At 41.2% G+C, this 15,181-nt stretch overlaps 1 protein-coding gene across 2 annotated transcripts in view; it reads right to left on the reverse strand.

Moving 5' to 3' along the window:
* LOC130218204 (lethal(3)malignant brain tumor-like protein 4) overlaps positions 1 to 15,181 on the reverse strand; it is a 64,580-nt gene continuing 49,399 nt past the window's right edge. For both annotated transcript variants that reach the window (XM_056450333.1, XM_056450332.1), the window contains exons 18-20: positions 7,606 to 7,775; positions 1,819 to 1,881; positions 1 to 1,562 (exon numbers count right to left, since the gene is read on the reverse strand). In XM_056450333.1, coding sequence (XP_056306308.1) covers positions 1,413 to 1,562; positions 1,819 to 1,881; positions 7,606 to 7,775 — 383 coding nt within the window. In that variant the 3' untranslated portion in view covers positions 1 to 1,412. The remainder of the gene's footprint in view (positions 1,563 to 1,818; positions 1,882 to 7,605; positions 7,776 to 15,181) is intronic.

Raw genomic sequence — 15,181 nt, forward strand, 5'->3', positions numbered from 1 at the left:
TTGGTGAGTTTGCTCTGTTTATTAGGGTGACTAGGTGAATTTTGATGTACAAAGTGAGCTTTAGAAAGGGTTTATAAATATGTACAGAGCATCTGATCAATAAATCAATCATATATGTCTATATATGTATATGGAGGAACGGACTCGGAACTAAAACAGGCACAAACACCTTTAATCTGGCGGTAAAACTGAGGGAAACGCAAAAACTAGGAATAAAAAACACTCCAGATGAGCGTACATTCCTGACGTTTGGCTAAATTAAATAAACATGAGACACGCTCCCATTCAAAAGTCAAGATTTATAGCAAATATATATTTATATTTATATATGGTCTGCGTTTAGAGCAAGTCTTTAAATAATCATTAGAAAATCCCCTGATGCAAACCCAGAATAACACACACATTTACTCTCATTAAACACAAACGGGGACTCCTTTAACTCTGTGCAATAGCTCACAAAAATAAACACTCTTCCATTTAAAACATATCCTTTTGGCATTTGAAAACGATCATGTACAACATTATAATTATTATCCTTCACTGTGCAAAACAGGCGGCGAGTTTGCACAATAAATAAGGAGATTCAGCAGGAAAACAGACAGAACTGAAGAAAACAGAGGAGAAACTGAAGAACAGGAGGAAGAATAGAGTTCATCATCCTGACTGCGCACACACACACACACACACACACACACAATAACAGAGAGACACTTCAGCTGTGTGTGTGTGTGTGTGTGTGTGTTTCTGCAGCTCCACTAAATGACATTAACCACAGAGAAACATGACCACAGAGTGATTATTATGGGATGAACTGTTCACTTAGTAACACACACACACACACACACACACACACACACACACACACACACACACACACACACACACACACATTCACCCCACACACACACATTTTCCCATACACACTCGCTCCCGAAAGTCACACACTCTCTAATACTCACACAGATATTCGTTCACACATTCACCAGACACATACTCTCACTCTCTAACACACTTCCTCACACACACATACACTCACACACTCATCCTGTAGTCTGTGTTGTAGCACCGTGTGAGTGTATATGTGTGAGAGTGTCTCTGTGTGTGTGTGTGTGTGTGTGAGCCCTGATGTGTTGTGTTGATTGTCGTGCAGCAGAAGGCAGAGCGGCTCACTGAGAGTAAACCTGAAGAGCGCTAGCGGCGGACGCAAGACAACTAGCGACGGCCACGAGTGCTGGAGGAATGCAGCGTACAGTAGACACTCATACACACACACACACACACACACACACACGCAAAGAAATGCTCCCTTTCTCTCATACACATATACACACACACAATCACACACACAAACACACATGCACACAGGGTTGTGGTTGGTCAGCTTCATCTTGCCAGCTGCTGATTGGTCGTCTTCACGTGTCGCCGGCTGCTGATTGGTTGTCCTCGGCGTGTTTGAACATCAGGATGGAGTTGTAGATCTTGAGGGCGGGGCCGAGCTTCACACTCATTATCTTCACGATGTCGCGCTGCGTCAACAGGAGAAACGCTTTCCCGTCGATTTGCTGGAAATCAATCAATCAAATCAATCGATCTAATTTAATCAAATCATCAATCAAATCAAACTATCAATCCGTCAATCTAATCAAATCTAATCAAATCAAATCAAACAATTAATCAGTCAATCAACCAATTACACACACACAGTCACATGCACGTGCACACATGTGCGCGCACACACACACACACGCAAGCACACATACGCACGCACACACATGCACACACACACACACACACACACACACACACACAATACGATACCTCTTCTCTGAACTGCTTGGCCTGTTCCTCACAGCCGGGTAAAGAATGGATGAAATCAGCCACCTGAAACACACACACACACACGCACGCACACACACACACACGCACACACACAGATTTTAAAACTGATGTAATATAAATATCTAAACAGTGTTTCAATGTAATACATCGAGGTTGAAAAGCTGCCTTCAAGAGTGTGTGTGTGAAATTCAACATGTGTGTAAGTGTGTGCGTAATATTATGTCTGTGTGTGTGATGTCAGTGTCTGTGATCTCTGTGTATGTGTGTGTGTGTGTGTGTGTGTGTAATGTTTCGTCAGTGTAAGTTTGTGTGTGTGTAATGTTATGTCAGTGTCTGATGTGTCAGTCAGCATCTGTGTTTCAGTATGTGTGTATGTTAATGCGTGTGTGTGCATGATGTCCGGGTGTGTGTGTGAGTTTGTGTCATGTGTGTTTCTTTGTGTGTTCGAGTGTGTCTCATGCAGTAACCGATGATGACGATGGTCTCTCAGTGTGTGTGTGTGTGTGTGTGCGTGTGGGTCTCTGTGTTTGTTTGTGTGTCGTGTGTGTCTCCTGCAGTAACTGATGATGACGATGGTCTCTCAGTGTGTGTGTATGTGTGTGTAAGAGTGTGTGTGTGTGTGTGTGTGTGTGTGTGTGTGCGTGTGTGTGTGTGTGTGTGTGCGCGTGCGCTCTGCAGGTCATCAGAGTGTTTTTGAACACAGTTTTCAGCTTTTGTGCAGCGTCAGCAGTGTGTTATTCTCCTGCAGTGTTTACAGAGAAACACACACACACACACACACACACTCTGAGCTGTCGGACGGAAACACTGAGGGAAATCCAGAAACACACTGCAGCTAAGAATAACCCGAGCGGAGACTGGAGAACAGCACTGAGAGATCCACAAGAAGAAGAGAAACTCTTACACTCTACAACTAGAGGAAGAGCACCACACACACACACACACAGGCGCACACACACACACACACACACACACACACACGCACACACACGCACACACACGCACACACACGCACATACACACGCACATACACACGCACATACACACGCACACAGGTTTCCTGCATCCGTCAGGCCTGTGTGTTCCTGCTAATGAAGATGTGTGTGTGTCTGTAATGAGTGTGCGCAGATTTCATTAAGCTGTGATTCTGCAGGGGACGCTGGAGTGATTACTGTATACACACACACACACACACACACACACACACACACACCTCTCTCTTTCTACATTAGCATCAGAGTGTTCTAGAAGAGCTGGAGGAGAAACACTGGATCTATATTCTGCCTGGATCGATGCGGCTTTCATACAGCACAGGAATAGAACACACACACACACACACACACACACACTGAGCTGTGCCCAGAAGATGTTCAGAACGCACCGCACTGTTCAGGTCACGTCCATTCTGTCTCTGTGTGTGTGTGTGTGTGTGTGTGTGTGTGTGTGTGTGTGTCTGTGTGTGTGTGTGTGTGTGTGTGTGAGAGAGAGAGAGATATGCTAATGGCTTTTCCACAGTTAAAAGAGTTCAAGCCACAGTCAGCCATCTCAGCGCCACACACACACACACACACACACACACACACACACACACACACACACACACACACACACACCCCCCCTGAGAATCACCAGTGTTACGTGCAGGTCGCTGGGTGTTGCCATGTCTTCCAATATGTTGCCAAGTGGTTGCTATGGAATTCTTAGAAGCTTTCAGTATGTTGCCTTTTGGTTGCTATGGCATTCTGAGAGGCTTTCCGCTTGTTACCATGTGGTTGCTAGGGTGTTCTGATAGGCTTTCGGTACATTGATATTAGGTTGCCATGGCATTCTTAGAAGCTTTCAGCATGTTGCCATTTGGTTGCCATGGAATTCTCAGAAGCTTGCAGCATGTTGCTATATGGTTGCCATGGTAATGTTTGAAGCTTTCAGCACACTGCCATTTGGTTGCCATAGTGTTCGGAGAGGCTTTATGTATGCTACCATGAGGTTGCTAGAGTGTTCTGAAGTACATTGATATTTGGTTACCAATGTGTTCTTAGAAGCTTTCAGCATGTTGCCATTTGGTTGCTATGGTGTTCTAAGAAGCTTTAATTGTGTTATAACTAGGTTGCCATGGCGTTCTTAGAAGCTTTTAGTAGGTTAGAATTTGGTTGCTAGGGATTTCTTTGAAGCTTTCAGCATGCTGCTATATGTTCCAATGGTATTGTTTGAAGCTTTGGTTGCTATGGCATTCTGAGAGGCTTTCACTATGTGGATATTTGGTTGCCATGGCATTCCTAGAAGTCTTCAGCATGTTGCCAAGTGGTTGCTAGGGTGTTCTGATAGGCTTTCATTATGTTGATTTTTGGTTGCCATGGCAGTCCTAGAAGTCTTCAGCATGTTGCATTTGTTTGCCATGGCGTCCTTAGAAGCTTTCTTCATGGTGCCAATTGGTTGCCATGGTGTCCTAAGAAGCTTTAATTATGGTATAATTTGGTTGCCATGGCATTCTTAGAAGCTTTCAGCATGTTGCCATTTGGTTGCCATGGCGTTCTTAAAAGCTTTCAGCAGGTTAGAATTTGGTTGCTATAGAATTCTTAGAAGCTTTCAGCATGCTGCTATATGGTTGCCATGGTATTGTTTGAAGCTTTGGTTGTTATGGCATTCTGAGAGAGGTTTTCTGTATGTTGCCATGTGGTTACTAGGGTCTTCTGATAGACATTCACTATGTTGATATTTGGTTGCCATGGCATTCTTAGAAGCTTTCAGCATGTTGCCATTTGGTTGCCATGGTATTGTTTGAAGCTTTGGTTGCTATGGAATTCTTAAGAGATTTTCTGTATGTTGCCATATGGTTGCTGAGGTGTTCTTATAGGTTTTCAGTACATTAATATTTGGTTACCATGGCATTCTTAGAAGCTTCAAGTGTGTTGCCATTTGGTTGCCATGGTGTTCTAAGAAGCTTTAATTGTGTTATAATTTGGTTACCATGGCATTCTGAGAAGCTTTCAGTACAATGTCATGCGGTTGCTAAGGTGTTCTAAATGAACAGGACTCATGTAAAGTCAGTAAGATTCAATAAGTTCCACCAAACAAAGCCGGATCAGACACTTCACACCTCTGAAAATGAATGATCCCTCTGCACTTGACCTTGTAGGTGTCATTAATAATCAGATTGCACTGCAAGTAAACACTGATCATTATTCTCCATAAACACACAGCACTGACGCCATCAACTGGGACTCAATTCCACATAAACAAACAGGCCTTCAGCGCGGGCGTTTACTGATGAATAACGGCGTGTAAATCCTGTTAATACACCAGCGTAAAGTGCTGAGCGCTGCTTTCTGCTCAGCTGTGAGTAAAGCAGGGTAAAGCGCAGTAAAGAGCTTTCACTCATACAAACACAGCTCTGAACACTCTGTACCGCAGTAAGATGCTTATTTAGAAGCCACACTGGATATTAGCACTCAAATGACTTAAAAAGATATATAGAGTAGTGCTTTTCTATGCATTTCTGCTCAAATAAAAGTGACATCATCTGTTAATCTTCAGTGGAAATTAATTGCTGAATTGCATGATATGGTAGTATAATGATATTAACTTAAGCTGCAAAAAGGCTATTTTAACAGCTATAATACCCAAAAATACTTATATTTCTTGCTTACTCTTGATATACATTTTGAATAAATAAATGCTTCAACTAAATTAAATTGCAAAAGATTATAAAGTAGAATAGGAAACGCTTTACAAGTGCTATTAACACAGTAAATGTCAGTTAATGCATTAAAATCAACAGTCAGCAAAAGCCTGCTTTATTACAGCTACTATGTTAATACTGGATTAAAATACAACAGAATTTGATCAGTTTATTCACTCCATTTGATAAATCAATTACAATTTATAATATACATTACAAGTATGATTAACTAAGAAATTAAGGTAAACTAAGATTAATGAAAGCTTTTATAAGTTTAGTTGAATTGACTAATGTTAACTAGTGTAGTGGATAGTATTAATGCACAACAGGACTATAAATACAGAATTTTAAATCAATATTTCAGCATAAAGTACACCAGATTTATGTAAAAATATAAACTATTAAGCTAATTAACCAATTAAATCTCCAAGCATTATGAATACCACCACAAACCCAATCTGAAAATTCATAAAAACCAGTCTGAAAATGGAAATAATAAATAATTATTCACTTTATTTTGACGTGAACACAATATCAATACTGTGCAGGTTTATTTGCATGATATATTGAATATCAGTGTGTGTCCATCAACAGTCACTCTGTCAGCAGCTGACCCGTTTACCGCTGGGCCCTTGAGAGCCTGCGCAGCTGATATTGACACAGTTTTGCATTGTGTGTTTATCTCTGCGCTCTGTTCATCCTCATGACTCGGGGTCAGAGTTTCAGCCGCACCTGGTTACCGTGACAACAGCGAAAGAGGCTCAGTTTCACCTCCGCAGGCCGACATTAGCATGACAAACACAAACGGCGACTGAACACTGGAGCTCATGCAGACACTACTCACATGACCAACAGCAGCTGTGCTCCCATTGGCTGATGCACATCACATCATTAGAATAAAAGCTGTGAACCGCCAACTTACCCAGCATATGTTTTACACAGCGGGTGCCCTTCCAGTCGCAACCCAGTACTGGGAAACACCCATACACACACACTCATACACTACGGCCAATTTAGTTCATCAATTACCCTATGGCGCATGTGTTTGGACAGTGGGGGAAACCGGAGCACCCGGAGGAAACCCACACCAACACGGGGAGAACATGCAAACTCCACACAGAAACACCAACTGACCCAGCTGGGACTCGAACCAGAGACCTTCTTGTTACAAGGCCACAGTGCTAACCACTGAGACACCGTGCTGCCAATAAACTTATTTCACAGAGAAACTAGATTATTAAGCTTGCAGGCAAACTCACAGCGCTTTATCAGAAGCATTTTATCAACCTTTTTTAATTTTTACCTAAACCTAGTTCATTTCCAGTCCACTATAACATTACTCAAGGCTGTACAAATTCACTGAAATTCAGTTTTAATTCTGGATGATAATGAACAACAATAATCAGGATAAAGCGATTGTCACACGCCTCTCTAAATTTCTATAAATCTCCTCCGAGCGTGACTTCAGTCATGTAAGCTGACTTTTGCAGCATCTAATGTGCTTCATTAATTATTATTCATATTATTAAGTGTTTAAAGCCTTTCTTCATGTTTAAAGTCTGCATGAACCGGACGCTGAGACCATTTATGTTTCACATTGTGATGCAGTTCCTAGAGAACTAAATATTAAATGAAAAAACAGTGGGCGTGGCTTGTTTTTTTTACTGCGAGCTGATTGGATGTAATAAAATAGGCGTGTCATTCAGACGGATGGGGAAAGGGTTAGGGGAAGAGATATTACAACCTAACAGACTCCTCCTCCTCTTCAACATTTCTGTTTGTTGTCAAAACTGACAGCTGGAGGGGTGTGGCTAAGTATGTTAGCCACGCCCAAAAACTAAGATCATCTGACAAGTTAACTGAAAACAAACAGGAAGTGAGTTTTTAGATTTCACACAGATGAACTGTCCAGCACAACACTAGCAGTGTGAGCTAACAACATCAGTATGGTTTTGATTTCATGAGGATTTTAAGAGCAAATCTACGCCCAAGCTTATCAGTAGCTGCTCAATGAAGCGCATTTGTGTATGTCTGTGTGTTAAGTGTATGTGTTGATGATGATGATGATGATGTTGTGCGTCTGTCACCTCCTCTACACTCCAGTGTGTGACGCGGCTGGCCTGAACGCCGGAGACTCCAGGCAGGAGTTTACAGTGCTGATCCCAGCACAGCGGCAGGTCCCGGCTCGGGTGCGCAGACATGGCGGAGAGGAAGACCGACTGATGCAGAGCCTGCTGGAGACTGTCCACATTACGCTCTGAAACACACACAGGTTTGTTTTTGTGAATTGTGGGGACATTGCATAGGTTTCCTTTGTTTTTCTATGGTTGAAAGTGTATTTAGTACAGGTTGTTTTCACATGACGTCAGTGATGACGTGTGAGACTCAGATGGAGGGTAGAAAAGTGATTCTTCTACATTAGAATCGCTGTCAGAATATCACTGTTTCTGTTTTCTGTTGTTTATAATCGTTTAAATCGGCCAAAATAAGAAAAGCCGAACAGACTAACAAAAGTTTTAGCTCATAAAGGGGGGAAAGTTCCAGAAACTGTCTGAAAAACAGAAGAAAAGGCAGCATTTAATGAACATTTATTCAACACACACGTGTATAAACTCTTTTGAATACGATCATTGATTGACAGCACCAATACAGATTATGTACAGGTCTAGCTGTAAGTAGAAATATGTTCATGTGTCTAATCTAAATCAGACACAAACACCACCACACTTATACAACATCCAGGAGAATATTAATAACACACCCTGCCATGAACTCTCCCATAATAAAGTCTTCACTGCTGTTAAACAAGCGTGACGTGAACATGGAGATGTGCAGCAGTGGTGAATGTTTGATGATGGTAAGCTCATCGACAGAACAAAACAGAAATGCAGCCCTGCTACAAAACTAGACCCTCATTACTGTGGAGAACTTTCCCCCTTACATCAATCAATCAATCAATCAATCAATCAATCAATCAATCAATCAATCAATCAATCAATCAATCAATCAATCAATCAATAATACTGCAGAGTCCACGCTTCTGTGTGTGTTCATCTGTTATTTGGTTATGTCTGGACTAATACTATAGTCGTTTATAATAAACACGCTCCTGAAGCAGACAGTAAAGTGGATAATGTGAACGCTGCAGAATACTGTACTAGAGTAAATTAATAAACTGTAATAAATGCTGTACCATTAGTGTAAACTGAGGTGTACTGTGATGGTGTTTAATTATAGTGTAGAAAACTGAAGCCTATTGAACTATTTATTACTACAGTAGTGTTGTACTACAGCAACAATATAATTACTACAACAGTTTAACTCAAGTATTTATACTATGCTTCTATACGCTAGTATTTATCATGTAGTGTAACAGCTGTAACAGTATGTACCGCCTCGATGACAGGCTAATATACTCTAGTTCAGTAGTAAACTCTGCCCGCTTCATGATATAAGGATCATGCCCAGCATATGTGCTTATTTTCTACTCATATTGTGTTTCTATTCTATTGTGGCCTCACAGCAAGAAGGTCGCTGGTTCGAGTCCCGGCTGGGTCAGTTGGTGTTTCTGTGTGGAGTTTGCATGTTCTCCCCGTGTTGGTGTGGGTTTCCTCCGGGTGCTTCGGTTTCCCCCACAGTCCAAACACATGCGCTATAGGGGAACTGATCAACTAAGTTAGCCGGAGTGTACGAGTGTGTGTGTGTGTGTGAATGAGTGTGTATGGGTGTTTCCCAGTACTGGGTTGCAACTGGAAAAGCATCCGCTGTGTAAAACATATGCTGGAATAGTTGGTGGTTCATTCCGCTGTGGCGACCCCTGATGAATAAAGGGACTAAGCTGAGAAGAAAATAAACGAACGACCGACAGTTGCTATAAGCATGCATAACACCTCATTCACATGTGCCTGGATTATGAAGCTTCAATGGCAGTCTTATAAACACTCCTTCAATTAAAGTATCAGTGATTATTCTGACTGTATGAAACTGATCTGCACTAATCTAATCTGAGCGTTATCATCATTAACCACACTGAGAGAAATCAAATTATAACTCTGCTGCGTAAATTTCTGAAAGCTCCACGTTTATATCCCACATAACACCACCGCTCTTCCTCTGAGAAGCTTCCAGACTGAGTAAACTGATATCCAGCTGTAAATCGAGGCCGACTGCAGACACGGGACTCTTTAATAATCGGCTCTTTTGCTTAAAAATAATTGCAGAAAATCTGACACGTATTGATAATCAGTGTGTTGATGCGGCGTCTCCTGCGGAGCAGTAATGGACACAACGTGTGTTTCACTCCTCGTTTCTACACTGCAGGTTTAGCATAGTGTGTGTGTGTGTGTGTGTGTGTGTGTGTGTGTGTGTGTGTGTGTGTGTGTGTGTGTGTGTGTCTGATGAGTTTAGAAGTGTTCGAATGTTAATGACACACACATGCAAACACACTCTCTAAACATCCTTGCAGATGATTCATTTATACTTTTACACTCCACTGATTTGTACACAGCAGAGAAACACACACACACACACACACCTCTTGTGTGTAAGAGATTGTGAAAGAGAAAGTGTGAGTGCGTCTGAATTTGTGTGTGTGTGTGTGTGTGTGTGTGTGTGTGTGTGTGTGTGTGTGTGTGTGTGTGTGTGTGTGTGTGTGTGTGTGACTGAAACAGAGAGTGTGTGTTTGAAAGAGTGTGTGTGCGTGCATGTGTGTGTGTATGATAAAACCGGAGAACAAGAATAAGAGTTGAGTAAAGTAAGCAAGCATCACTGGTTCAGTATTAACACTGAGATGTGCTGAAATCTGGAATAAACATGTGCTGCAGGCATTCACACAGAACACACACACATTGCAGATATTCAGTCATGCATGTTCTCCAGACATCAACATCTCAAAATCACATCTGAATACACAGTTACTTAGAATGTGTGTGTGTGTGTGTGTGTAAATGTGTGTATTAGTGTGTAAGTGTGTGTGTGACGCTGTGAGCTGATTGTGGTTGTGTATCTCCGTCTGACAGTGTGTGTTTCTTCAGATCATCAGCAGACGAGGATGAGAGTCGACGCCGTCCAGGAGCATTAGAGTCGCAGCACAACATCAACACTGCAGGACAAAAAAAAAGAGCAGCGCACACACACACACACGGACGCACACACGCACACACACACACACACACGCACACACGCACACACACACACACACATAATATACAAAACACAACACACACAAATACAACAATATACAAAAAACAAACAAGCATTCACAGCCATGCGAATACACACAAAAAAAACACACAACATACACAACACAGGCACACACAATATACAAAATAAAATAATATACAAAACACACTAAAGAACAAAAATGTCAACTCTGTTATTGAGAAACAGGACATTTAACTGTTGCTGTTAACTCCATTATCGTCAAACTCCGTTACCATCAACCCAGTGACGGTCAAACCCTGTCACCGTCACACCCTGTCACATCAAATCCGGTCACCATCCCTGTCAAACCCAGTCACCGTCAAACCCTTACACCATCACACCCTGTCACATCAAATCCGGTCACCATCACCGTCAAACCCAGTCACCGTCAAACCCTGTCACCGTCAAACCCTGTCACCGTCACACCCTGTCATCGTCAACTGTCACTGTCAAACCACGTCACCGTCATACCCTGTCGCCATCACTGTCAAACCCCGTCACCGACAAACCCGGTCACCATCAAACCCTGTCACATCAAACCCCATCACCATCACACCCTGTCATCGTCAACTGTCAGTCAAACCCTGTCAGCATTACCGTCAACCCCTGTCACCATCAAACCCTGTCACAGTCACAACCTGTCACCGTCAACCGTCACCATCAAACCCTGTCACCTCAAACCCAGTCACCATCACCATCAAACCCTGTCACAGTCAAACCCTGTTACCTCAAACCCGGTCACCGTCACCATCAAACCCTGTCACAGTCACAACCTGTCACTGTCAACTGTCACCGTCAAACCCTGTCATGTCAAACCCTGTCACCTCTAACCCGGTCACAGTCACCATCAAACCCTGTCACAGTCACAACCTGTCACAGTCACAACCTGTCACCGTCAACTCTGTCACCGTCAACTCTGTTATGGTTTAAAAGATTTAACAGATTTGAACAGAATCAATTAAAGCATTATTTCAGATTAATAATGGATTCAGTTTACTGTAAACTATTGACAGCTTCCTCTCAAATGAGACACTAATACTGAAGGTCACAGGAAGCTGAGCATGTCACTTCCTGTCAGAGGAGTGTGCTGTGCTCACATTAATGTCAGCGAGACGCTTCAGATGAGCGGATCAATGAGGATGATCCTTTATCAGGACTGACCTTCAGTGAACCTCCAAACACAGCCAGTCACTCTAACAAACACAGTTTAACACTCAAAACACTTTCAATACAATAAATATATATACAGACAAATTATGTAAGTCAATCATAGTGTCAGATCAACTATTTCTTATTTATAAATGAATGCAAATGCTGGAATAATGTATGTTGAATGGAAAACATGGAAACCAGAGCACCAGGAGGAAACATGCAAACTCCACACAGAAACACACACTGACCCAGCTGAGGCTTGAACCAGTGACCAGGGCACACTGCCATCTTTTTCACTGATTCATTTCTTTTTAGAAATAAAATAACAGTAAACATATGAAGCTAGATAAATAGTTAGAATCTTTAGTGTGAGAGTCCAGAAGGCCAGAACTCTGCAGTGTTTCAGACTGAATGTGATCGATCATCTGATGACTGTGATGCTGCTGTCACGACTGATTTATAGACTCAAAGAGCTCAGCGGATACAGTTTCCTTCACCTTCAGACAACACACACACACACACACACCACTTAATGCAATGCAGAAATCAATCAAACGCTGTCAATGAAGCCCAGAAATCATCATCATCATCATCATCATCATCATCATCATCATCATCATCATCATCATCATCATCGTGATATCAGCAGAGATCACCAGAGCAAAGCATGATCATTCATATTCAGATGAGCAGAGATTTACTACAAATGAACTTGAAATCATCTGAATAAAGGCTGGACATGATTGATGGACAGATGCTGAAGGAGAAGAGGAAACAATATAAACAGGAGAACGAGGGATAGAGGATTAAAAGATAGAACTAAAGAAACAGAAAGAACAAAATGAAATGAATGGATGATGGAACCAACAGAGCTATGACAAAAAGACAGAAAAATGTAAAGAAATGGAAATAAAATGCAGAAAAATAAAGGGATGAATTGAGTGATAGAATGATAAACGACAAAAGCGTGAAAAAAAAGGATGGATGATGGAGTGATGGTGGATAGAGAGAATTAAAGAAATAAAGAAGAAAGAAAATACAGGGAAATGGAAAAACAAATGCATGAAGACAAAAGGCAGACAATGGAATGAATGGATGATGAAATGATAGAAATGACAGAAAGATAAAAGAAAATGAAGAAAAAGAAAGAGAAAATGAAAAGAAATGGTGAGATAATGCAGGAAACTGAATGGATGGAGTGATAGAATGATAAAGGACACTTCAATAAAAGAAAGAAAAGAAAAGAAAATGATGAATGCATGGATGAACAGAACAATAAAAGAAAAAAAGAGTGAAAATGCAAGAAAATGGAGAATAAAAAGGCAGGAATAAATGGATGGATGGAGTGATAAATGACAGAGAAAAGCAGGAAAAGAAAAGACGGATGAAGGAGTGATAGAGTGATAAACAACAGAACAATAAAAGAAAAGGAAAAAACATGCAAGAAAATGGATAAAAGAAGAGATGGATGAACAGAGCAATAAAAAAGAAAAAAAAAATGCATGAAGAAAAATATTGATGATGAAAGAGTGATAAACGACAGAAAGAAATGATAAAAGACAAAGAAAAGTAAATAGAGGAAGGCAGAAAACGAGAAGGCAGATGATGGAGTGATAAATGAAACAGAAATGCAGGAAATAGAAGAAAATTCATTAAAATAAAGACGTAATGATGGAGGGATAAAGCAAAGAACGGAAAGATAAATAAGACAAGGTGCAAGAAAATATGGAGATGGAGTGATTAAAGGAATTAAACAAAGCAAATAAAGAGAGAATGCATTAAGAAAAAGACTTAAAACGCAAAGGATGGATGATGGAGGGATAAAGCAAAGAAAGGAAAGATAAAAGAAGAAAATGAAAAAAGAAAGAAAATGGAAAAAGGACATATAGAGCAGGAAAAGCAGGAAAAGAAAAGAACGACAGAACGATAAACGAAAAGGAAAGGGGAAAACATGCAAGAAAATAGAAAAAAAGAAGAGAATAAAAAGAGTGAAATAGATGGATGAACAGAGCAATAAAAGAAAAAGAAAAGAGAAAAATGCAAGAAATGGAGAAGAAAATGTGTAAAAACAGCATAAAACAGTGATAATGGAAGAGGGATGCAGGGAAACAGAAGAACATGCATCAAGATAAAAGGATGTAATGATGGAGGGATAAAGAAGAGAAATGAGCAATAAAAGACAAATAAAAGAAAACAAATACAAGAAAATATAGAGAAGGCGGATGATGGAACCAAACAACCAATAAAGAGCAGCAAATAAAGAGAAATGCACTAATAAAAAAGCAAAGGATGAATGATGGAGTGATGAAGCACAGACAGACAGATAGAACAATAGATGGATGGATGGATGGATGGAGGTGTAGCTGAAGCATCTGCTGAATGAACAGTAATAATCTGTGGCTGCTGGTTAGTGGCCCACACACACACACACACACACACACACACTGACCATCTGCTGACCAGCCTCCATCTTTCTCTCTCTCTCTCTCTCTCTGTGTCTGGGTCAAATCTATCTATTAGGGTGGTCAAGATGGTTGCTAGGATGTTGCTAAGGAGTTGCTATGTTGCCCTGGTTACTTGATTCTAATGTGTGTCAGTGTCAAAACTACGGTTACCAGGGTGGTCAAGGTGGTAGCTAGGGTGTTGCTAAGTGGTTGCTACATTGCCCTGGTAATCTGATTGATTCTAATGTGTGTATGTCAAGACTATGGTTACTAAGGTGGTCAGGAAGGTTGCTAGGATGTTGATAAAGAGTTGCTACGCTGCCCCGGTAACCTGATTGATTCTAATGTGTGTCAGTGTCAAAGGTTACTATGGTGCTCAGGATGATTGCTAGGGCGCTGTTAATGAGTTGATATGTTGCTCTGGTAACTTGATTGATTGCTAGGAATTGTCTGGGTCAGTTCTACTTTGGTTACTAGGGTGGGCATGATGGTTGCTAGGGTGATGCTAAGTGGTTGCTATGTTGCTCTGGTAATGTGACTGATTGCTAGGGTCTGTCTGCAGATTATTTAGCTTGTTTTAAATAGACTCTCTCTTCATTTTGACTCATTATTTCTGAAAACAAGAGCGTGTTTAGTGCTGGTCTAGAAAATGCTTCTCGATTTAAGAGTTTTCAGATATTTAGACTAGAAACAGACACAAAGCCACTGTAAATAACTCCTACAGTAAAGTGAGATCGGGACTGATGATGATGATGATGATGATGAGGAGTGTTTCAGTCTCTCAGTGTCGCTGTAATCCGGCAGATGAGTGGAGTTTGGCAGCTCAGGTATAATGCAGTGAGAATCAGGATGTTTGGAGAAACGC

The sequence above is a fragment of the Danio aesculapii genome, chromosome 24, assembly GCF_903798145.1.
Source record: "Danio aesculapii chromosome 24, fDanAes4.1, whole genome shotgun sequence".
NCBI lineage: Eukaryota > Metazoa > Chordata > Actinopteri > Cypriniformes > Danionidae > Danio > Danio aesculapii.